Genomic DNA, 26482 nt, shown 5'->3' with positions numbered 1-26482 from the left:
AATTGCTCTGAAGGACAGTTCTGCCAAGAAGGGGAGGTGCCAGTACACCAATGCCAATTTCCGTATTGCAAAATTTGCTGACAATAACAAAAGGCTTGGTGTAGAAGGTCACAGACAGTGCCATATGCCAAGGAAGTCAAGAATGAATACAGAACTGGAGCCAAGCTTCAGTTTTAATAAAAGCTTTTCCTGGCTCCAATTTTAACATAATATCAAGAAAGTACAGATGCCAACATGTATTAAACACATCAAAATAAGTCTTTTGGGCTTGGGACAAGAAAGCTTTGTATCATATTCCTCCCTTATGAGGACAGGCTGAGAGAGTTGGGGTTATTCAGCCTGAAGAAGAGAAGGCTCTGGTGAGACCTTATAGTGGTCTTCCAGTACTTAAAGGGGGCCTATAGGGAAGATGGGGAGGGATTCTTCATCAGGGAGTGTAGTGATAGGATGAGGGGTGATGGTTTTAAACTGAAAGAGGGCAGATTTATAGATAAGGAAGAAATTCTTTCCTGTGAGGGTGGTGAGGCACTGGAACAGATTGCCCAGAGTAGTTGTGGCTGCCCCCTCCCTGGAAGGGTTCAAGGCCAGGTTGGACGGGGCTTTGAGCAGCCTGGTCTAGTGGAAGGTGTGCCTGACCATGGCAGGGGGGTTGGAACTAGGTGATCTTTAAGGTTTCTTCCAACCTAAACCACTCCATGATTCTATTATATTCATTTACCACTCACTGCAGAAAAAGTGCAGCTTCTATTTGTGTAATAGCTTATTATTTCCACCAGCTTCATAGTGCTGGCAGGGCAAGTTTTATTCCACATCATTTTATCAGTCCCTTTCACCCTCATATATGCTTCTAAGACGGGAACATAAAGTCTATGTATTCTTTTGCAACATCTCATAATTAAATCATAGGTTTCTGTTTAGTTTGCAATCCTAAATGCTACACTGAAATGGTAGCTACTAACCAAAGAGCAAAACTTCAGACATGTGCGCTGTTTTACTTTGTTACAAAGTTTATATTGTGTTTTACTCCTACAAACTTCTGTAAAGCCATCAAAGCTGAGAGAGAGTGGGAAAGGGTGTACATCTCATGAGCGGCCATAGCAGAGCCAGTGGACTGAGGCACTGTTAAGAATGCAGATGCTGCTGCAGGGAGCTGAACAGAAGTAGCAATCCTAGGATTTATCCTGAGTAAAAAGTATGGTGATCCCAGGCTGTCACAGTCCACTGCTACTGGTGCTTCAGTTATCTGGGTTAGCTAACCCCATAAATATACTCCATATCTACAAAACACAAGATTAAATTCAGTGCAGTTATGCCAAGAAGAGCTACAATCATTGCTCTGGATGACAGCCACACTGAGAAGTACTTGGATTCCATAATTTCTCAGATTTATTTAACTAAACTAAGTTACACCTGTGTAGAAACTAAGGAAGGCTGAGCTGGAAACAGGACAATTAAAATCTAGTCACTTTTAGCAAATCCAAGTCATACAGGTTTCAGCCAGCACTCAGCAGGTGAATGACAAGTCCAGCAACGACGAAGTTATTTAACCTGTCTTTTTCTACAGGACTTTCCCCCAGATTTATAAGCCCCTGTGAAAGTAAATTATAATTTTGCACTGGGTCTAGGGACTGATGTGTGTTGTGTCCACTGCAATCATTTTAAGTGAGGGAGCAGTGGAAAAACATTTTCTTATTTACTGATGATAGGAGTGGATTATTTGGTAGATAAGTAGAGAAATACAAAGGTAGCAGGTTTCACTTAATAAGATTTAATATAAATGCCAAATATGGTAACATTAATTTGTAAAATGGCAACAACTACTTGAAAAATTTCCACAATAGAAAACTCAAGGCTTCAGTTCAGTTAATCAATAATATTATCTGCATGCAGGCAAAATAAAGCCCATGTCTTGCATTGGCATACCTAGCAGAAATTTAAAAGAAAGGGCAAAGAATTTTTTCATCACTGATTTCTTTCTTACCAAATAAAACTGTTGTCACTTTTCAATTTCTTATTTTCAAATTGTCCCAGAAGTCTACCTGAGAAGCTGGGGAGCATTTGATAATTTGCCACATCCCAAAACTCGAAGATCATGACATATTGACAGCTATGGTACTGGCAGATTCATCAGCAGAAATTCCTTCACTGGCAAGAGACAGAAGCCATTGCTCAAAAGCTTATTTTGATTACTCAAATTATCCTTATGGCAAGCAAGCTGGCAAGCTCATGGCTATGCACACTCATTACAGCTTTCAGTTAATAAAAATGGCTGAGTGGTGGCAAGGCAAAGCAACTAGCTCTGTGAAATATATTGATTAGCTTTATCTAACTGGGAAGTGAATTGGTAGCACTCATCTTTCCAAATCTTAAGCACCACTAGCCACCTTCTTTTTATTTTCATATCATTAGTACACACTTAGACCATGGAAGCATGGCAGCAGGAAGGTCCCAAGAGTAGCAGTGATTGTCCCTAATTGCCTAAAGTCCAGCAGGCTTCATGAGGACCTATCTATGCTGCAAGAATGCCAAACAAAAAAAGAAATGTAAACATCATAAAAGATTCTGAACAAGTGACAGTTTTGTTGAAGTATCTGTTCCAGTCATTGTATGACATTTTTCCATTCCAAACTCCTCTCAGCCCAGCTGACAGTGTCAGAAACTGCAGTTCTCAACAGCCATTTTTATAAATATATTAAAGAAAGTGCTGTATGATGGAATGTGCTATAAAAAATGTGAAATATCACTATGGTATACTCCACTTAATTAGGACAGAGAATGTTAGGATAGAGGCTTTACAGGGAGCTTTCCCATGAGAACAACTAAGATTAATTACAACAAACTGTAATAAGTGCTGTTAACATAGGTGTGTTAAAGAAGCTTATATAATTTTATCAGGAAATTACAATTATAAAATTTATCCCTAGTCTTTTAATGTACATGTTACTATGTTAGGAATAAAGAATATATCTTCTCTGATACTTCATGGGCCTTGGTTAAGGCTGGCTGTCTTATTGCTTTGCTCATGAGCAACTAGCTTTTGGAGATGGCCAGTCAAGTCTCCAAGGACAGAGGTTCTGAAGATTAAAGAGGATTTGTTTTGCTGACATTCTTCTCCCTACATTTTAGCTAAACTTTCCTTTAGCTATTTTTCATGCTTTTTGGAACAAGCAGGCCAAAATGTAGAAAATAAGACATAACTGTATATTAAAGTCCTCTGATGTAGTTTAAGGCTAAGCTATGGTAAGAAAACAAATTGGGTACATTTCCAGCATCTAAATCAGCAAGATTTCAGGTTATGTTGAACTATAATTTCATGTGTGAACACAGATGCAAGAAAATACATAGTAGTAAAACTTCATCCTTTAAATCTCTCGAATAAACATTTTAATACTTCTGTTATTTCACATTTGTAAGTTTTAAATGATATTAAATTTGTGCCCCAAACCTTGAAGCAGTGTTCTAAATAAATTAGATAATAATATTTAATATTAAATGTAGGGCAGCACATTAATTTTTTTTTCCCCAGTTTGAGACTGATCATATTAGAATGAGAAATATAGAGTTTGGAACCAAAAGTTTAGAGCATTGTTGGTTTCACACTACCAAGTGGTTTTATCTACAAGTGGATTTACCTAGAGCTAATTGTATCACTACCCATACCTTGAAAAACCTAATCCTGTGAAAGGTTACTTATCTGGATATTCCTATTTCAATGTAATTAGACCTATTCATATGATTAAGCACTCCCTGCAGAATTGGAGCTGAAGTCTTGATCCCGCATATTCTTGAAGACAATGATGCTCCACATGAATGCAGCAGGCTATCTGTAGACTGCCAGGAAACTGCAGGACTGGAATCTAAATCTGGATAATTAATCCATCATTCTTTGTACTTGAGATTTGAGTTTAGTCAGTTACTACATACTGAAAAAAACCCCACAGTTCAATATTTACATTGTGTTAACGTAGTAAGAATGACTTGTAAATGAAGAAAGAAATGCTTGAAACAATAATCTCTAGCCTATCCCTAAATTTAAGTAAATAACAAATGAGATCAAAAAAATGTTTTGTGTACACTAGGAGAAATAAAAGAAGAAAAAATGTTCCTTGTTAATTTTGAGCCAGTATTTGTTATTGCAATATATTTCATATGGGAAAGGAAACTTTTAGGAACAATCTATATACGTATATATATAAAATTATTGTTTTAAGACTCAAATGGCAACGTTTATATATAATTTTTGTCACCATACAAAAAAAGCAACTTCAAATCTAATTTGTTACCCGGTATCCCTAGAGCAAAATATTTGACAACATTCTTAAAAGGTGATGCAGAATGAGGCTGAATGCATTCAGCTGATTTTAGGCTTAAATGTAAATGTTGAAAAAGTCATCTTTCAAATATAAAATTTCCCAACATCAGTCTGGTTTTTTCTATTTTTAGAATTTATGAAGTACATATATCTTTCAAAGTTCTTACTATTGGACAGTGGAAACAGACTTACCCTACTAGGGATGAAAGGAAAATGATGTGCAAGTACAACAGGTAAAATTAGAAGTACATTTCAACATATACAGTATCTAAAACATCACTATTCCATCACTGCTGAGAAAACATTTAAAGCCACACCAGTTTGGAGAGTCTATGTCAAGGAAAAAAAAAAAAAAAAAAAAAAAGTAAGTAATTTATACAGGAAGTATAGAAAAGAAAATGTTCTCTTTTTTCCCAATGGTCTTTAATTGATTTTAAATGTCTCAAATGTTCTGAATTTTTGTAGTATTTTTGGTAGAATTGCCAAAAAAATTACTTATGAAAATAGACTAGAGAGCTACATGTGGCCCAAGAGAAATATGCCTTAATGTTCTGCTGATATTTAAGTATGAGAAATGCAAATTAGAAAATGTGACAGTAGGTAAGTAATGATGAAAGTACTTTATGCCTTTCTGTGTAAGAAATTAAATCTTAAAATGGTCAACACATCTCTAAGAACACAAGTGGAAAGAGTGCATAAAGAATATAAATGTGATCTCCTCTTTTTTTTTGCTTTGCAACGGTCTCAATCTGAACAGGTACGGAGCATCAGAGCAGAAGGTGCTTACTTTTTAACCTGACTCTACTCCTTTAGAGGATGAATACTCTGATTCTCAGTGAAGTGAGGCAAACTACAAAAGATAAGGTGCTAGTTAAGTACAAACAATTCCCTAACAACTATATTCCCTGTCTCCCACTACATTATTTACATTTTCTACGAAACACTTAATGAATCGTATTGCAGAATACAGAAGCCAGAGAAGGCTCTATCCCTTTGATTTGTGTCCCTCTGATTGAAGTACCCTTCCTAAGCAGGGAGTCTATTGTAACAAAAAAAAGGACATTTCAGTGATATTTTATGAGTCACAACTTGCTAATTTCACTCATGAGCTAACACTTTAAACTAAGGAAGTTTATAGAATTCAGAGACTGAGTAATAATTCAAACACTGTTGGACACTCACATCTTGTAGCTATTATCTTCCATTCTTTCTCACCTCTATTTTCAGTAGGATGGATTTATATTCTTCTTTAGTGTTTACACTTTTCTCAGTATACAGCCCCCTAAGGCATGCTAGAAACCTAATCATACAGATCTTATACAGATAAAACTCTAGCTCTATATTTTGAGTACTCACTCCCTGTCATCCACAGTGAAAGTCCTAATTGACTATTAAAGCTATGAGTAACTTATGAACCAACCCAAACAATTTCCCACTACAAGTCAGATGTAAACAGTTACAATTCTATTAATCGCAACCAACAGGTGCACTACCCATGAATAGAATACACATTTTGTCATGGCACATACTTTCAAAATAACATACTGTAACAACCCCTCTAAGCCGTGTGAAACACAGTACAGTTGATTTTCTTGAATGTGGAGCACCGTGAGCAACAAGAGAATTCAAAACCAGGTTCTGAATCCTCAAAGCCTCTGAAAAACAGTCTCCTGAGCCCAGGGAGGCCACCCTACTCCCATTAAGGTAGATGAGATACTACATAAAAACAGATGCTATCCCAGCCATGTTAATACAAGACCTATCCACTCTCTGCACAGAAAAACGCATAATGATAAGGAATAGAAATGTAATTTATTATGTATAAATGCATTAAACTCTAAGCCAAATATATTTCTTAATATCCTTTTATATTTTCTTACTTCTGAAGCAACTTATTTTTTAATTAAAAAAATGTGATAGCATGGTCCCAATTATTTATAAACAACTGTAGAGAAAACATATATGCATAAAGTAATACTTTCATTTGTAGGAGACCTGCATGAAAAACTGTATTCTGTCCCAGGACAATTAGATAATTTTCCTTGTGGTGGAAATAAATAAATAATAGTGTATTAAAGCACTACAAAATTATTTTTATACTTTCACCTTTGCAATATTTTTTGTATAATTTAGTAAATATATACATCATTTTCAGCCAAATCATTTATCTAGAGATTATTGATATTATGGCAACTACTTTCTAAATTTTAAATAAAATCTAACTGGGGGAGAGAAGAAAGTCAGCACTTTTCCAAATATCTGTTTTGACGAGTCAACATTTTTTGACAGAAAATTACTTCAGAGTTATATGTCAATTGTAATTTGAAGAACAACTGGACTTCTAATACTTAGTGCTGTTAGTTCAACAGCATCAATACAGCTTTGAGACTAAGAAACTGAATTCTAATATCTCATTCATCAGTGTAAATAATGAAAACCCAGCTTTAACAGCAATCTTCTGTAATCCCCTTAAGACAAAAAATCATACAGGTCTTTCTTGAGTAAAGAAGTTCGCCTACAGAATCCATTTCTGATGATGATGTGTGCAAGGGAAAATCAAAGATTCCTATCAGACCTCAGTTGGAATTTATAGCACTGGTATTCAAGAAAATGTAATTTTCCTCCTGTAAATTGAGTAAGTTTTATTTGGAGTCATAGAGAAACAGTAACAAGGCACTATATGAAGCCAAATTCATAGTCATTTTCCAGAAAGATACTCTGTCCATACCATTTTGAATTCATTGCAGTCCCTCATAATTAAGGCAGAAGACAAAGGCAAAACTATCTTTTATCATCAAACTGATTTTTCAGCCTTACTTCCAACACTGCCAAAAATTGGTTTATAGCTGAACATTTCTGAGATTTTTGTTAAAGAAGATTTAAGTAGCTCATATAATCTGTTAATGAAATATGCAAGCATAAGCCTGTGAATTCTAAAACTGTGCAGTTACTTAAATTAACTCTTATAAAAATCCCCAAAGCAGGTTTTTAACTGTTTTCAGTGGGTGATTACTTTGGCTATTGTGAGTTATCAGATGCATGAGAAAGATTCATCAGAAATTCGAAAGATGATTTCTTCTCCCATATAAACACAAAAGAAATCTAAATAGCTCACGGCAAACTTCTTCCTCTAGCTATTTAGAAATTTTTTTACTGTCTAGTTTCTTCTCCACATACTTTGACTTTTTGGTTCACTCCCTACCTCACCAGCAATGATATCTGACACTTCCCTTCTATTTTTATTTTCTCCCTTTCATTCTTTTTTTCTTTGCTCATCTTGTGACTGCAATACCTCATGATGTCTTCTAGCATGTAGAAGGAAGATCAGTAACTATAAGTACAAATGTCTGACAGTATAGAAGATGTTCATATGTAAGAGTTTTTAATTTTTAGATCACTTAATAATTTCTTTAAGAGATGCTTAATTTGATTAGGTCTATGCATACTTCAATACATTCTTTTTAAAATATTCTCAATAGCTGTAATTATTTTGGTATCAGACAGTCTTCTATTATGCCTAAATTCAAATTAAGTTACTGAAAATGAAATTGCTAAATGTTCTGAGTACTGTGAGCTGCCCAACAGATATTTTGAGCTCTGTGGAATACTTGGCAGACATTACAGACCTGGTGGAAGGCTTAGCAAATATAACCACTATGAAGCGCTCTGCAGATATTAAAAGCACTGTCAAGCTACAGGCAGCCATTACAAACCTTGTCAAGGGTTCTGCAGGCATTATAAATAGCAGTGAGAACTAGATGGGCATTATACATTCTGTATCAGAGGTGTAGTAAGAAGTCCTATTAGGAATTAAAGTACAAAATTCTGAGAAATTGCTTTCATTTCCTCTGTAATATTCACAGGGTCATTTTCATTGGCAACCTGGAAATATCAGTTAACAGTCCCTAATCAATTCTTCTGATCATTCCAGCATTTTCAGAAGAAGGACTTTCCTTTCTGGGAAATGGATCTCTATGAAGACGTCCATTCCAGGTCTCTAAAAAATGGCAGTTTGATATTTGAGAAGTATGGCAGATTTTCAAATGTTCAATAATACCAGCTACTGGAAACTTCTCTGCCTTTCAGTCACAAAAGCTCATTCCTTATTTGCCTCCAGACAGGCATCTATGCATCTATTCCTTAACAGTTCAGCCTATGGACCATCTGTAGTTGGTATTAACATCCTTTCACATCTCCCAACTTGTAAACATCTATATTTGCTGTTAAAACCAAATTTTTCCTTATTACTCTAGTCAACTCTAATCTCTCTTCTGCTATAAATGTGTTAGCAGTACACATCATTCTTTTCACGGTTATTAGGATAAAAGTGTGACTTTCCTTTTGTTTCTGTAAGGCATTAGCAAAGTCACCATCCCAGCAATTTTCTATCATTCAAGAAAGACAAAGATTAAAAGATTCTATGATTAATCAAGTATGTGTGAAATTATATTTCTGATTATGGAACCCACCAGCATCATCTTAGATGATGATTTTTTGTCTGCATTATGTGATAGTTTTAAAATCTCTGTTTTAGTCTGCTCTTTGCTAGACAGTGTTCTGAGAGATGAATTTTCTTTACTCATTCGTATTTTTTTTGTTTCCTTCCTCAGACCAAAAAGCAATTCACTAATACCTCTTCAAATACAGAATTCACCTAACTGAAGCTCACTGTAAAAATTCTATTCATTCTCAGCATGCAGTGCTAAAATGTATAGTTAGAGGTTTATAAAAATGAAAATTACAAGAATGAAATCTGACATTTATGTCACATTGTCAGAGATACAACTTGAAATGAACATTCTATAAATCTGTGTAGGAAACCTCAGTTTCATGCAGCATACAATGTAGAGTTACCATCATGGGTTAATGTTTTAAATCATAATTACATGTTACCAAATGTAGAGACAGGACAGTGGTGTTCTTGCCATATATATTTATATATAAATATATGTATATAAAATTTTGCATTAAATAAAAAACTTTTATTTTTTTTCCATTCTCTTTCAATCTTAGTTGTATTTTCTGTGCCATATACCTGAATTTCTCATGGATATAAGTCAGATTTATTACTCTTTTAAATTTTTTTGGGCAACATTTCTGTTTTTAATATTTCCTCTGGATTCCAGTTCGATTTGTAATGTTAAATGAGAGTACAGCTCACCACATATCAGCTGGTTTTCCTTCAGGTTACGAAATGACAGTCCTTGTAAAGCACTGGGGTAAGCACAAACTGTTTCCTCTGCTATTCGAACCGAAGCATTTCTGGCCCACTGCAAGACCCATTTTAGGTTACAGTCACAAATGAGTGAATCAGTGTTGAAATGTCTAGAAAGGCAAAGAAAGATCACAATCGATATACATGCAATTTTCATAAACATACTTTTTTCTATTAGATTCAAAGTATCTAACTCCAAGGAGAACTAATTCTAGATAGATACATAAATGTGGATGTATATTTATAGATGTATAATTATAAAGATACCCTGAGACAACTAATACACATTGTCCCACTGTTAACGGCTTCCAAGACATTATGTCAAAATTTTGGGTTTGGTTACAGACCATCATCACTGACTACTGAATTAAATTTCAGTATGTGCCACTGTAGAAAGCCACACTATAAGATACTTTTACTTACCAAAATCTCTTTTAAAGGGGAACTTGACCATGGAAGCATCCAGTATACACTTTCAAATCTCAGAGAGGTACATTTAATATAAATAACTAGGAATTTTTATTATAATTGCAGGAAAAATATCTAACATGGGTGGGTTTTTGTATTTGGAGTTGTTATAAGATGTAATGGATGAAAACATGGAAAGGTATAAGATCAAGAAGGACAAAAAAACAGGGATGCTAGTCAGGATGGCTAGACTGAGCTAGTCAGGAACAGGGTCAAGTTGTCAGCATTATCGATTTCACTGGGACAGGTAGAAGATGGTAGCGCATCCATAGTGAGACAGACATTGATAACGAAACACTGCATATTTTATATTTGGAATGCATTGATAGAAATAAGCCTGTTTGAATTCATATTCAGCTCTGCTATGTTTATTCTAATGTCTTTCTCAAATATAAGCAGTGTTACTTACAGTGCTTTCAAAGCTAGCAGCTCAGAAAAAAGTCCATTCATGAGACTTGAAAAAATATTCCCTGACAAATTCCTAGAAAAAAGCAATTTACAGTCAGTTGTAACAAATACAAAACTAAACCCAAATTGTTATAATTTTCCTCAATGCTAATTAAGAAATTCTGTTTTCTTGATAAAAGTAAAAACATTTAAATTCATACATTGCTTTTTCATATCTGATAGCAATATTCAAATCAAATCATACATTTCTTTTATTTTCACAGCAGGTATACATACAATTCACTTGCTCTAATAAACAGGAATATTACTACATATTTAATAGAACAGAATTCTAGAAGAGATTATTCTAGAATTTAAGGGAAAATAGTCATAAAATGATTAGTTGGTGAGACCTATGTTGGATTTTTATAGTATACGTAGAATGCGACTTCAAGGTAAAGAAATAAAACCAGTGTCTTAATTTGGTAATGCTCAGAAGAATTCAAGTAACTCCTTAAAACAGTAATGAGTTTTCAAAGTAACTACACAAATAGTTTTATTAGAAAGAACTTTAATGACACTAATTTTTCCCATCCTTATATTAAGTACATTCACATTTTAGCCACTGTTTTACTCTTTCTTGACTTGATGACTAAATGTATTAGGCTGAATACTTGCAAACAGATGCAATTCAATTCTGACTAGTTTAACAGTATTGCTCTGCCAGTGCCTCAATAGTATAAAAGGTAGATGCTTAATTTCAAGTAATACTGTCTTTTTCTATACCAGTAAACTGAAAAAATAATACAGTATCCAGGATTAACATTTCATAGCATATGAATTACCTACTTTTGAAATACTGATATATGTTCCTTTCTGTCCAGTGCCTGAAGCCTACATGTCTGAATTCAAGGATAGATACAGTATTTCAGCTATCAGTGAAATTTCAGATCTCTTCACTGGAGTTTATTTGTTACATACATAAAAAAACACAGACTGGCAGAGAAAATGGTTTCATAGTTTGTCATTAAAAAGGGTGTTTTTATAATTACCGATTTTACTCTGTCTACAAAGTAAAGAATGTATACTAAAGTGGAGATACAAATCCAGATCAGAGCAATGTCCCACCAGTGAGAAATCTACCAAGCTGCGAAAGATCTGAACCAGCTTCATAAAGTAAAGAACAACAAATAACTCAATAAACATGCTTTCTACAGAAACCTGTACAGATACATATGGATCAATGAATTCAAGAAAAAAGAGGAAATATTGCTCTTTTATAAATTATTTCAAAAAAGTTATGGAGCATTCTTGAAACAGTAACTAATCATATTTTTGTATGCAAATAATTTTTTAACACTGAAATAATAAAAAAAAAAAACTTTGAATACTTTAAATTTTCATGGTACTTTTAAGCAAGATTCTACTAATACCAAAAAATAAACTGGCTCAGCAATGTTAAGTGAAATTATTTCTCATTATATTGAGTGATGATGAGATGTGTTGTTATAATTGAACTCATTGTTAAGATTTTGTTTAACAGTGCACCTTTAATACAGTTGTGGTGCAGAGCTCTCTGAAATGAAAGGGGTTTCGAGTATCTCTTCCAGTGTGTGTATGTCTAACAGTGGAAATGAATGTTTGCTTGTAGCTACTTATTTCTACACCTTTACTATTTGGGATTTGTCAAGAGGAACTAAAAATATTGAGCATATCACAAATATTAAGTTACCTCTTTACTTAAAATCAAATGGATCTACTCGTGTCCTTATTGGACATAAGCCCTGACAAGGCATATGCTGAAACAGCTCAGTGAACTGGGATGTTAAACGGACTAAATAAAAAAATGATAACCCTGACATTTACACTGAAGTAGATCAGAAGTGGTTCCACTAATATGAAAGCAGCTACAGTAGTGTTAACTTACTGACAGAGGACAATTATGCTGAACTGAAGGATGGGGAAAGCAATCTGCCTAGCCTTGCATGGATGGCAGCCAGAAGGCAGAAACACAGAGGTTTTCTTTCCTCTGCCTTACCCCACTGCAGTATGACAACATTTACGATCTGATGCAAATCCAAGCTTTTCCCTTAAATAGCTAGGCAGGCTGCATACAGCAAAATAAACAGAACACTAAGTCTGAAGTTTGGTAATTCCATTTGGACCAAAGGAAGACTTTATGCCTGGTCAATATTTTAGGAAACAGAAAAACTCTAAGTCATTTTCATAGCAGGTGTAGCAGGGTTCAGCAGATGTATGGGCAGTGGTGCCCATTCTGTCTACTGAATCTATGCACTTTTCATAGGTCCTACCAAATCCACCAAGATGTCTAGGCAGAACTGACCTACACTGTGTTAACCTAAAAATTCCTGACTCATGTTCCATTTACAGATTTTTTGTTTCTTTTTATCATGACAGAGAAGTAAGTAACCCTTTTCTTCAGTGGTTTTGCCAAGTGCTGGAAAAATTGAGTTTCCAACAGTTCAAAAGTCAGCACAAAGCCAGCAAGCCAATTTTTCATATTCTTTTATATTCTGGCAATGACCTGGTTTGAAGTTTACATATTACTACTAATAATTAGCAAACTGCGATCATTATCACAGGGCTGTAAGCCATCAAGCAATAAATTTCTATGCCCAAGAAACACATAATTTCAATATCTGGATCTCCAATAGTAGGAATTTCTTCTTGTCTAACAGAACTTTCAGAAATCTTCTCAAATCATCCCAATAACACATGCATTTCTGAGCTAGATATCTGCAGCACCCTGCAAATCCCTGGTTATGTCAGTGAACATCATTTATGTTATATATTAAAATATCTCCAAATGCATAGTGTTGTGAAATTCCACCATTTCAGGTATCTTAAAAACCCACTTTAGCTTGATTTAAAAGGACATTTGTTCTAAAAACATCTGTATCACCTAGTCTGCAAACATTTCAAACATAGCAAATTAATGTACTCCAAAGATGATAGCACTTACTATGCCATTAACTTACTCCATTAACAGAAATACGTGCTTTCTGTTATATCAGAGGTAAAACATTTTTGTCTTATATATAGGGTCCTACACTGATTTTTTCATATACCAAATACTCTTGTGCTTTTACAGAAACTAATAAAAGACTTTCACCAAAAGCCTTAATATAAATGACAAATGCCATAAAACAGTCAAAGGGAGTTAAGTGTCTCAAAGGACCATTTTGAGGCAAAATATCAGCAGAAGCAGGAGTATATAAACATGAAAAATGGTTCACTTATGAACAATATTAAAAAAAGCAAAAGCTGAATGCAAGGGTGACAGATTGATCTTCTGTGCAAAAAGACTGGGATAGCAGGGGTAAAAAACAACAGAAATACAGAGAGGAAAAGTTATGGTGCATATTTTCTTGATGTTGCTGAAGTGGGGTCTGTTTGATTCACTATACTACTGGTTTGTACTTTATTTCTGGCACCGTACAAAGTGACAGCAAGAAAGTAACACAAGAATTTATGGTATAATAATATCATAAAGCTAACTGCTGATGATGATTCAGAGGCAGGATGAAGAATAAATCAGATGTGCTTTAATCAAACAATTGGAAGTAAGGAGGAAGCTCTGTTTCAAACCTCCAAAAGGAAGATCCAGCAGTAGCTGCTTGTTGGAACAGATTTAAGGCTGCAACATCTCAGAGCCTGAGGAGCTAACTTGTGGGGGACCAAAGAAATGAAATCTGGTATATCAGTACAGTGGCACCATCCCAGTATTCTACAGCTCTTGATATTTAGATTAAATATAAACAGAATTCATGTAGATGGCAGCTTTGTTACCTAGCAGAAATATATTTGCATACATAATTCTGGAACAAAGCACTGAAGCATGACCACTGAGGGGGCAAATGAGATTTGGAAGATTTGTTGCATTCAATTAAGTCACTCCTAGTTAGAATACATGCACCTCATCACAGCATAAACACAGCCAAAGGGCAATATATAAGGCAAAAAAGTTAAACTAATATCTTAGAAGACATAATAAATCTTCTCTTATACTGTCTGAGGCACTGCCAGCTGCATCTGTCATATGATGTAAAAGCATTTTGGAATCATTTTCCAGAGTACAAATCATCAAATCCAAGAAGGTGTAAAAATTAGATCAGTCTCAGGGAACATAATCACAACTCACTGGCTGCAGTAATTTCAGGAGCTGTGTAAAATTTTAGATTTCATTAGTAACTTGAAATTCTATTCTTATTCAATGAAATATACATCCTGACTGCAACTGGAGTAAAAGTCTTCTTTTCTACATTATCAAGAGGCTTACAATTTTTTGCGGTTCCTATATGCATGCATGTTTTCAAAACAATAATAGATGATACTACTAATTCATTTTTTCTTCATTCAAGAATCCTGTAGGTTTTCCTGTTCTAAAATAGATGGCACACAACCACCAAACCCTCTGAAGAGTGTCTGCATTATTCCTGAAAGCTCAGGCATTTCTCATCCTTCATTTTAGTGAAGTATTTAAACATACCTTTACCCTACTCAGTTTAGATATATGCATCACATAATTTGGTTAAACACCCTATGGTGGTTCAGGCCCAGAGCTGATTTTTCAGCTCTAATTCCATTTTTTCAAACTGAATTAGATTTATAAGATTGAGTGAAACACGTTTTGTTATTTTGTTTCACCTGGTATTTGTGCTTGTAATCAGTATAAGAAAATCTGATCTCTACTGAACCGAAGGTGCATAAAAAGATTTATGTCCTTTCCTCCTTCCAGTGGACTCATGGCTCTCCCTACTGGTTTTGATTACAGCCTGCAAAGATCCTTCTGTACTTCATCTCTACTGATGTAACACAGGACAGCTCTAACTACCACAGTCAACAACTGCATAAAGCAACGCATCTGTATGTATCTTTACATTGCTCCTTCAGTAATCTAAACCACACTTGATGCCTCGGAAACCAGTTCCATGTTTAAGAAGTTGACATCTTCTCCTTGGTACAATTATATGCACTGATGTTACACTAAGTGCTTCTCTATAACCTTTCAGTGAACATCTTTCTCATACTCTGAAATGACAAGTGAACACAATTCAGAGGAATAAATAGCAATGGATATTACTATATTTTAAACAAGTTTAGAAGGTTTGATTCTGGGAAGTTTGTATCAACTTCCAAGGGGAAAAAAGCTAGAAAGTGTTAGAAAAGTACCAGGTGACATTAGCTTGCAATCAACAATCAATCACCAGTTCTTACACCAGCAGTAAACTGAGTTACCAGCTCAAATAATTACTATTATCATTATGTCATTATCTGAGATTTCTGAGATCAAGGAACAGATGATACTATGAAAAGCAGGGAACAGTTCCTCTTGATTGAGACTGTGGTTGCATTTCTTCACAAATAATCATTGACCAAAAAGAGTAATGGTACTCTTGACTTTGGTTTGGTAAGGAGGACAGTGCCTATAAAAGAGGAAGTCATAACTTTTGACATAGCAGTCATGAGTTGATTTGCTTCAGATGAAAGGGGAGTTTAGATTTATCTGTTACTTTGCCTCGGATTTCCAAAGGACAGACTTTATAAATAAATAAATAAATAAATTGATAGATAGATAGATAGATAGATAGATAGATAGATAGATAGATAGATAAATGTACATGAACTGGTAAACAGGATTGACCCATTTTTTGAGTCAATGTTAGAAAGGCAATTTAAAACCCAAATAAGAAAAATGGAAGATAGACTGAACGGATCAATAACCAAATCTTGATAAAATAATTCAAGTTTTTAAAAAATCAAAGTAGAGATACTATAATGAACAGAAGATTAGCAAAGAGACAGGAAGCATAGAGGGATGAGCAGAATTACCAAAAATTATGCTGAACTCCAGAAAGTATATTAAAACAAGGTGCAGAAGACACTTTAACAATACTACTATAAGTAAGGAATGAATAAAGAGTAAATATTATATATAGCCTAAATATATCCCATTTAATTTTTTTTCTATTCTGTTCAGTAATGTTTGTCATTTGGTTTATAGGTAATTATGGGAGAAGCATACACTAAATTCTGGAAATGGTCTCTCCCAAGACCACATACAGTATGACTATTGATCTGCAGAACTAGTTAAAATCCAAGAAATACCCAGGCAACTAGAGGCCATCTAGGCTAATTCAAATCACATGAAAACACTAGTATAAACGTTAATGGTTTTCTCCTGCTTATGCAGTATCAGGTTAGATGTATACCAAAATCAGTAAATAATATTCCCTGTCTACAAAACTAGTGATCTTTTTATACGATTACATGGTACATCTTCAATAGATGCATACTGACTTTTTTGCCATTTCTGATTTGCCAACATTTTTTTCCATTTTTCTTTCTTTCAAAACTCACTCAGTTAGTGCATCAAAAACAAGGCCAGACTAACAGTGTACAGTTACCAGAATCATCATTTTTTTCCACTGATGCATGGACATAACATCCATAAAAGCATGAAGAACCTGGCATTAAGTGCATTTATTGTAAGACACTGTAAGATAATGGACAGGATAGAAGGGAGAGGAGTGAGACATTACTGATGTTCTGCAGAAACAGTCTTGTGACTGATTGTATTTAGTGCTTTCATTAATGACACTGGCCCTGAAATGTAAGCATGTGAAAATGAAATCTGGTAATAACAAAACCAAGGATTAGTCAATATTAAGAGAACTATTATACAAGAAGAGGTGAACATTCTTCAAGATGAGAGGTCTAGTAATTTCATTAAATAAAATTATTCAATGTGAAAAGTGTAACAAGAATGTCACTTAAGAATTATACTTAACAAAGGTATAATTCAAATTTGTGCTATAAACTGGGTCCTCAGAAAGAAAACAATACAGAACACTCTGGATCTATACCCACTTGGAAGAGAAAGTTAGCCCCATATTGAGGAAAACATAAATAATTACTTAAGATGCACAAAAATACTAGATGCAAGAAAATACATTTTTAATGATAGTGTAGAGGGAACTGGTGAGACCTTCACTGAATCTACATGCTCAGAAAAGATTCACTGACACTGGGACAGGTACACTGGTTACTAGAATGAGCAAAGATATAGCAAATCTGTTCTAAAAAAGAAAACTGAATGGTATGGTTTGATCGGTCTGATAACTGTGGGCCTTCAGCATGCATATTGTGCCTTTTTCCAACATCTCTGGTATCAGTGAAGGATGCGGAGATATACTGCCACACTCCTTCCTGGTCTTCAGTGGAAAGGGATAGTACAGCCTAATGCTGTCACAGAACAAATGTTGTATGTTCACCGTGAATGAATTTCTGTTCCTTACTACCACAAGACTGAAGTTCTATATTTAACTTCTAATTGGCTTTTAAGATGGAGTCTGGAAGATTTATGAAAGGAATTTTTAGAAATGTTTCCCTGAGAGATCAGGGATTTGAACAGTTTTTACTGAGGTTGTTCCTAGCATCTAGAAGCACCTTCCATTTAACAAGGTGACTCCACCATTTTGAATTAAACATACCTCCTATGGTAATCTGGCTATATAGTCACAGTCACCCTCACTATGCACAACAAAAGGAGACACAGCAACCCTCAGTATGTGAGCTGGGCTTGCCCAATTTAGCAACTTATCTGAGATGAGTATAAAGAGGGGCAGTCTGCATCTGTTTATCAACACATATATCAAGGCTCTTCCCATCATTTGTTTTCATCAGAGAAGATGTGGCATAGTTACTCTCATTAATGCAATCAGTAAGCATGCCAAATTTCAGCCTTTTACCTGATGTCAACTTGACCTTATGGCAAATCTTTCTAAAAAGGTTTCCCTGTTTTTTCCAAGAAAATGCCAGACTGGCTGGAGTGGAAGAAAATAAAGTATGAGATTTGCAATGCACTATGATGCAGTATAGGAATTTACTTCCCTTTCAGGAATGAAGACATATGTGAATGAAAATACAGAGTCCTCCTGGGTTTGGCCAAATGTCCATTTAAACCAGGACCCTTCCTGTGAATTGTCCGTTTCCCAGCCAGGAAAGTTGGAGTCAAATTAATCATTCCTAGTACTTGCCTATGCTCCTCCACACCTTTGGTCATTCCTTTTTGTCCTTCTCCAGACATCTTCTAGTTTTGGTCATCTTTCCTAGATGAGCAGACTGGAACTGCCCACAGTATTAACAATGTAGGTTCTTTGCCTTTTTCCCATAGTACAGTGGATGTTCTCCAATTTGTTCTCTCTTCCTTTAATAATACTCTTTTTTTTTTAATGACACTGAGCACTGAGCAGATGTTTTCATGGCTTTATCCACAATAATCAAAACATCTTTCCTGTGTTTTAATGGTTATCCCAGAACAAAATGGTTTATCTCTCTTGCATCATTTAATATTTATTTACATCAAATTTCATCTGCCATTTTACTGTCCAGTCAGAGAGTCCTGTACATCTGTCCTTCAAAACCAACTCTTGTCTCTAATTCTTTGGTTAATTTAGTATCTACTAGCAAGCTTTGTAATCACACATTTTAGCTCTTCTTCCAGGTCATCTGATTCTCCCTAAAAGTGAACAGCCTTGGTATACTATCATAATCTCCTGTTTTCTGAGTGCTCTTTCTAGAATAGCCTGATAAACTGTTGATCACACAGGTTCTCTGGCATGCTTACAGATATGGAAGTTGATTGCTTTGCTCTCTAGAGCAAATTCCAGTGCAGTTGCATATGATAAACTAATGACCCAAAACATACTGACAAATAAATTGTACAACACAACATCTAAAACAGACAGTCTAAAAGTGGTATTTCTGAAACAATCTGAACTACCCTGATATTCCAAATTTACTTGATAATTCATACAATTTTTTTCTCAGTCTCTGCTCAATTTTTTATGTAACATACTTCAGGAAAAAAAAAATATAAAAGTCTAATTGATCTGCAACAGATAGAAAGAGCAATATATCCTTTTTAAACAGTAGAAGTGTCATTTGTTTGCTTGACCTTTAATTGTTTCCAAGACATGTAAACAGAAATGCATTCAAACAGAAATGTCACATTCAGCCCCTTTTCAATGTGAAAGTGAAATTTAATTCTTTGCAGTTCTGATAGATTTTACAATTACAAATAGAAACAGCACCTTTATTCTATCAAGTCATCACAATCAAAGGCTCAGGAGAGGGTTAGTTTTTAGTACAGAACCTACAATTTTCTTATAATGAAAGTATATTGCCAACTGTAGTCAGGTAATCCATCTGACAGTTTGGATTTCTCCTGTTTAAAACAAATTTGGTATTATACTCACAGTTTGTGAAGACTGTTAAGTCCAACAAACATTTCTGGTGCCAGGCAACCAATTCTGTTATTTGAAAGATCCCTGAAACAAACAAAAAAAGGCAAAACATTAGGTCTATCTTATTTATATACACACCTACATAATCACATACACCCTTTTTATTTTTAACACTTAAGAAGTTAGAGACAAACAAGAAATAAAACCTTTTTCTGTAATGCAACATAACTGAATTAAATACATGTAACAACTTTTATACTAACATTATTGAGTAATTCTCCAGAATTAAACATACCATACTGCAATTTATACTTATCACATTAAAATGTGATTTTATATATGTAGAAAATAAAAAAAAAAACAAAATTATTTCCAATATAAAGAATTTTCTTTATCAAAGTAACTAGCACCTGTTTACTTATGAAAAATACTATGCATTCTGTTGCATGCAATATTCAGCCAAAATTGACATTTTTACTGTTTGCTAATGTCTCATCTCATTGACAACATCGTTTCTTGCTGAAAAAATCACAGAAACCAGAGGGCAATTATTTTTTGAGCTAGTAAGAAGGTCAGTCTTGCTAAACACTTAGCAAGCTCTTTTAAGAGCAATACTGTGGCTGTCTCTGACCACAAATAGTAGAAGGCATTATGTTCTATAACTCGTCTAAAGAAACGTGAATGGGTCTTTTCTGTACAAGTCACACATACAACATAATGTATAGGATACTAATAGGAGGGGGACAAAAATAGGTTTGAACAATTATGTTGTGATAACAACATGAATACTGCCCCTTGGTGCATTCCGAACTAGTGTTTAATTTTTCCATATTTGGTTTTCAACCTTGACTCAAATTTTCTTTCTTATCAAGTATGGTTTTTTAAAATAATTGCAGTAATGTAAGGATTTTAAGTGATCATACATCTATCAAAATGTTAAAATTGATCTGAATATATTTTTGTCTTAGAATCAGTGGTAGTCTTCCAATTCCTTTGTTACGTTGTGCAGATTCCTAATTTTTTTATTGTTACATGAGAACACTAAAGTAATCAAACAGGAGAATAAAGGTTGTAGTTTGACAAATCCAGTTATTGCTTTCACGGAGACGTATCCCATTAGCTAGAATGTGAAGGCAATTTCTTTAGAATTCATTACAAAGTATTCTTCTATCAGAAAAATAATATATTGTTGTACAATTAAAAGATAAAATATCACATTAGAATGAAAATATTTCTCAGGGATATTAAATAGACAACAGCTGAGAAACTAGTGTGGATAACAATATAGTGCAATATTAGCATAATAGCATTATTCTTTATGTTCTCCTACTGAAAGCTATATAGAAAATCTAAAAATGCAAGTGTAAGACAAACAAACATACATATATATATATGTGTGTGTTTGTGGGTGTGTTTATCTTCCAATTAGAAGAGGCCAATAGTAAACAAGAACCTACCCAGAATTCTTGGTTGGGTAATACTTTACTTCTGCCAAATCAAAGTCTGAACATGTATGGAAGAAATGCATCGCTATGTGAGACATAATTTGGGTATCAAAAGTACATTTAATCTAAACTAATAAAAACAAATGCATATTTCTCCAAGCATGGCACATAGTAAAATAATATTTTTAACAAAGTGAAAGACTACATACCCTTTTCTCAAAGTTTATTTCAGTGAGTGTTATTTTCACAATAAGATATATGGCAGTGGCTGAAATCTCTGTATTGTAAAATATGTTTTCTAAAAATCATTTGCAAAAAGAAAAGACAGCTTGTTGGCCATTCCTCCACACTAATACATGTTATATTAGACATAGTTCAGTTCATAATATGGAAAGATGGTGTTGATATTCAGGGCTAAGACATCTACCTCGCTAATGCTGACTTGTAAAACTGATGTCAGAGAAAACAAAACTCTCCTCTGCTGAATAACTAAGTGCCATAATTTTAGTGCTTCAGAAATTTTCAATTTTCATCAATTTTGTGTGTACCATTCTGAGTAAAACCTTGAAATAAATCAGTTTGTCACTGAAATACAAATTATAACAGTTCTCTAAATCAGTCACAGAAAACATTTTGATGTTGACAACCTGCAGTTTGTCTGTTTGACTTGTTATAGCCATATCTCTTGTAGTTGCCCGTATCACATCAGCTTCTGCTTTTCACAGCACCATTTATATTTTACATGTGAAATAAGATGGTGTGAATGTAAAGTACATTCTTAAAGTAATTACTGTATTCGGCATTCAACAGGAGTTTACACTAGTTACTCGTTTTGCTGAACTGTCTGCTACTCAACAGTTGCACAGTGAAGGTGTGTAGAGATTTTCTTGTTTACCATGAAACTACACCCACTTGTACTAAACGTGTCAGTCTAGCAATTAATCAACCCCCTGTCTCTAGATTGCTCCCAGTGTTACTTGATCATACCAGCAACAAGGTTGGTTTTGAGGTCTACTGTGATAAACCTCAATGCTGCCTTTCCTAGTTTGATGAAGAATCTTTTCTTCTCACTTTTGCCAATGCCTAATGACTTCCTCTTCTTTGACTTGTCTCTCCTGGCTGACCTAAGGCTCCACCTGCACATTCCTCAGATGTGCAGCCCATGACTCGCACAGGTTTCCTGGTTTTCCCACAAGAGGTCAGGGTTGTGTTATAGCAGTATGCGGCCAAAGCAACAATTAGCACTCATTTTGTTCATTTCATTGTATTGTTATCCCTGTATCCAGAGGGAGCAAGAAAGTTTCAACCTAATGTTTTTCTCTGTATTAAAAATGTATATGCTACTCTGACTTCACCTTTATTATGCCATTGGCTTTCTATGCAAACACACTAAAACTTAGTGGCTAGTGTTAGAAAATACTGCTACCTGTATGATCAGAGATGGAAACTTTTGACTTAGGTTGTGCAGTGTTCCCTTTATGTAGTGGCTTGAGAATTTAACTTCAGAGCAAAATAGCAGAGGGATTTGTAAATTTATTTTTCTGTGGATTTGCATTCCTTCTCATTTAATCTTCCCATTGCATTAAAATAATTCCTGTTTTCTCATAGGTTCTCTCATCACACATAAGACAACACACATGATGGCTAGGCAGATTTCTGGCATGTGCTGATGGCCTGCTTAGTCAGTACACTGACATTTGGTTGCTGTCTCTTGGAAAATTGTAATTAAAAAACGGGTCATCTCACCTTTCCTTTAGGCTGAGTAGAACTAAAGAGGGTTTGTGGTCCTTGTTAATTAAAAGCTTAAAAGGCCCACTCGTAGGATCTTCATAAATTAGATATTTTTACCCTCTACAAATGTAGTTTAAAAATCAGCCTGTGCTTTCAAAAGAAAGCTTTATGAGAACATTTTCAAAGAGAAGAATGCACGAATGATGGACAGGGAATATACTGCCTAAGTCTTGCTTCCTTAGAAAACTATGCTAAAAATAAAAAATATCAAGTAGAGTCAATGTGAGATGTATGCGAATGGCAGACAAATTCTAAAGCATGACAAAGTTTCCTTACTAAGAATTTGTTTTATAGACCTGGTCTGTGATAAAAGTAAAGTACATAATGAAAAAACAGCATAGCACAAAATATTGTCTACACATATTTAAACCACTTAGTTTTATTTCTGCTTAATGTCTGTAGTAATATATTGTCTGCTAAGTCATTAATTAGGTGTGTTTTTTAATTTTGTAGATGTACTTGTTAGGACATTTACTGGAGAACAAACAGCTAATTTTAAATAGGAAAAGGTAAAAAAGAAGGGGGAGATGGAAAAAAAAAAAGGAAAGAAGAAGAAAAAGACATGGTAAATTTAAAAAGCACAGTGTGTGATTTTCTATTTTACAGCCAGTGTCCTTATGTGATTATTGCTTGGTTGCATACTTGAGTTGCCCAAGGATAGAAATGTCAATACAAACACAATTTTCAGAATAATTCAAATGGAATTACTACTTACAGGCGCTTCAGTTCTGAAAGTCCATGGAAGGCCCCTGGCTCAATTGTGCTGATCAAATTATTCTTCAGATCTCTAGAGAGACATAATAGGAGAAGCAATTAATTATCACTTTACCTGCTGTACTACTGTTATAGAAGAGGAGTGTGAAGTGAAATGCAATGCAATTCTAGCCTTTATTTGTCTTACCTAAACCCAAGAATTTCTTTTAAATAGTAACATCAAAAACATTACATCACGAGAAGTTTATAAAAACATATTTTTCTAAGTAAGATGGTTAAGATTGTATGTTTAAAAAAAAATAAATCTGCTTCTTTTGATTCTTTTCCTATTTATACTTTTCAAAACAAGCTTACCAGCCATTCTTGCCCCAGGAAAAATGTTTTAATCAATGAGTGAATAAAATAATCAGCAAGCAAAGCAAGTGCCCTTTAGTTTGCTTATTCATTGTGCTCTGCTCTTTACACTTAATATATTTCTAATTTCCACTTGATTTAGGCAAAGCAGCTGGCATGTGAGACATAAACATATAGGTCAGGTTTCTGTCCTGAAATACAAGCAATTTCTCATATTTGGCAGCTAGGTGCTTCATTTTGCACTTAGTGACAATCCAGAGGACTGGCTGTTGCACAGATAAAGGATATTCCAGTGGCATTAGTAATCTCATCTGCTCTTGGCACAGTGCTTGGGGCCACGACATTGCTCTCAGCTCAGTCCCCACAGAGATTTACTACTGAATTGTCTCAAGAGTCGTGATGTGAACCCTGAGGAAAAACCTTCAGTGCAACTAGATAAGGAGGCCTAGGAGATAAATGCTGTAAATTCTTATAGAGTCAGTGTTCATTTTCTGACAATTTGCAATTCGTAGGGAACAACTGGTGCACAGTAATATCAGTGCTGTTTCTCAGACTGATCACTTCCAGGATATTACAGCACATACACTGCTTCACTCTGCCAAAGTATGGATGTACCAACAGCCACATGAGTCATCTTACTTATGACTTTTTATGTTACTGCAAATAAAATGCACTCTAGGTGAAATCTTGGTTCCACTAGCTATGATTGCCCTCAACAGGGCAAGAATTCATCCCAAATGTTTAGTTCACAGTAAGATATATTTTAATTTCAAAGTCAAAATAATAAATAAATATTTTTATATTTTGGTAGTAATCTTTGCAGATCTTTCGAATACAGTTCCAAAAACTTATATATCACACCCATTTCATTATAGTGATGAGTCATCTGTCCCTAACAAAGATCTCAGTATGACTCTTAATGGTCAAGGTCAGCTTTCAGCTTGCAACATGCAACACTAAGAGTCCTTAAGAAGGTGATAATACATTCTGATTCCTTATATACAAAATGTTTTGTCCCTTTTTTTCAGTTGCATTTTTCACTAATAAACCATTATCTGTTCATTATGCAAATAAACTCACTAAAATATGCTAATCTCAGTCCAACACAAATACAATGGATATTACAAGAACATACTAAAAATGCATCAACTATTCCAGTTGTCCAGTACTGATGTAACTTTTAAACAGTGATGTGTAACCGTATGCATATATAGATACTTTAAGCATATGCATTACATGGCATAGGTTATTCCTATTTGCCAGAGCCATAATGGCAGTCCCTCACTTGTTGCTAAACCAGTATAAAGCATAAAACCCAGAAGTGCTTCCTTTTCCCTGCTACTGCGCAGTACAGAGATAAGTATGCCTGTGCTGCCTGGGAAAGTGAGTGAGTCAGAGCCCACAAAATTCCCCATAGTCTCAAGAAACCAGCAATATGAGCCAGAGGCAAGGGGAGAAAAGTTGGCACACGGAAGGGGAGAAAAGAAGAAAAGTGTCAGTTCAGGAGACAGATAAATGTGCCAGAAAGGGGCAGAGCTTAGGCAAGGACCTTGATGGTGATTTGAGTGTTCGTAAGAAAGCTGCAAAGTCTGTGACTAATTTTAGGCATAGGTCTAAACTCTTCCCTCTCTCCTGGAAATCACATAAGCAAAACAATGGCAGAAACACAGATGTCAAGGATGGTGCTTGCACTGGCAAAGCACACAACCATCCCATGGACAAGAGAGAGGAATTAGAGTCTACAGCTATTCTCCTGCAGGTGTTCTGCCCTTCTCCCTATCCTCTAATCCCAGTCTTCTTCCTTGCTTTGTCCTCTTCCCTTTCACTGGATTTGGATGAGAGTGATGGTAGCTGATTTAATCACAAATGAAATGCAGGGGATGATGTTTGTTAGCATGAAAACACTCTCTAAGAATTGGAAGAAGCTTTATGGTTTTTGAAATTTTTGTGGTCAAACATTTTCATCTTAGTACCCTGGTACCAGCAGCAGCTACTAGATTCATCTTTGTTCTGCCTTCAGCTGCTCAAGAGGTTGTGACAATTCCTTTAACTCTGAATTTTCCACACCCTCTCATAAACAAAACTGTTTATACAAAACTTCTGTAGTCTCTCCTCCAGAGTCCCATCAACTTGCAAAGACAAGTCAATATGCTTGATAAAAGTTAATCTACATGAGTGTATTTTTCTTTGATGGTTTAGGATTTTTGCTGTGCGGGTGAGCCAAAGCCTCATTTTTTTAAGCCTTCAAATATTCAATACTAACCAGTTTGGTCTACTCTGGTTCTGTTCACACCAAGCATCAGGGCTTAGCTTTCTCTAGACAGCACTACTGACAATGTCCTCATGAATGAAATGTAGATTCTTTTTGTCTGTACAGTATGTTAAATATGTAATTACTCAGGTTGAAGGAAGTTCTTTAACTTGCAGAAGTGAGTCCACATGGAAAAGATTGAAAGGACACTGTTCTCATCATGTGAACTTCTGTATTCTTAAAACTTGAAAGAAAAACAAACAGAACAAAACAAAA

The 26482-nt window shown here is 34.9% G+C and overlaps 1 protein-coding gene across 3 annotated transcripts in view; it reads right to left on the bottom strand.

Moving 5' to 3' along the window:
• The window catches only part of LOC104364921 (adhesion G protein-coupled receptor A3), a 277796-nt gene that overhangs the window by 153698 nt on the left and 97616 nt on the right, over positions 1-26482 (bottom strand). For all 3 annotated transcript variants that reach the window (XM_042791300.1, XM_042791301.1, XM_032994882.2), the window contains exons 3-6: positions 23603-23674; positions 19664-19735; positions 10405-10476; positions 9474-9637 (exon numbers count right to left, since the gene is read on the bottom strand). In XM_042791300.1, the coding sequence (XP_042647234.1) occupies positions 9474-9637; positions 10405-10476; positions 19664-19735; positions 23603-23674 (380 nt within the window). The remainder of the gene's footprint in view (positions 1-9473; positions 9638-10404; positions 10477-19663; positions 19736-23602; positions 23675-26482) is intronic.

The sequence above is a fragment of the Tyto alba genome, unplaced genomic scaffold, assembly GCF_018691265.1.
Source record: "Tyto alba isolate M040663 unplaced genomic scaffold, T.alba_DEE_v4.0 Super-Scaffold_1, whole genome shotgun sequence".
Classification (NCBI taxonomy): domain Eukaryota; kingdom Metazoa; phylum Chordata; class Aves; order Strigiformes; family Tytonidae; genus Tyto; species Tyto alba.
The sequence above is the reverse complement of the archived record's forward strand: the minus strand, read 5'-3'. Positions and strand labels throughout refer to the sequence as shown.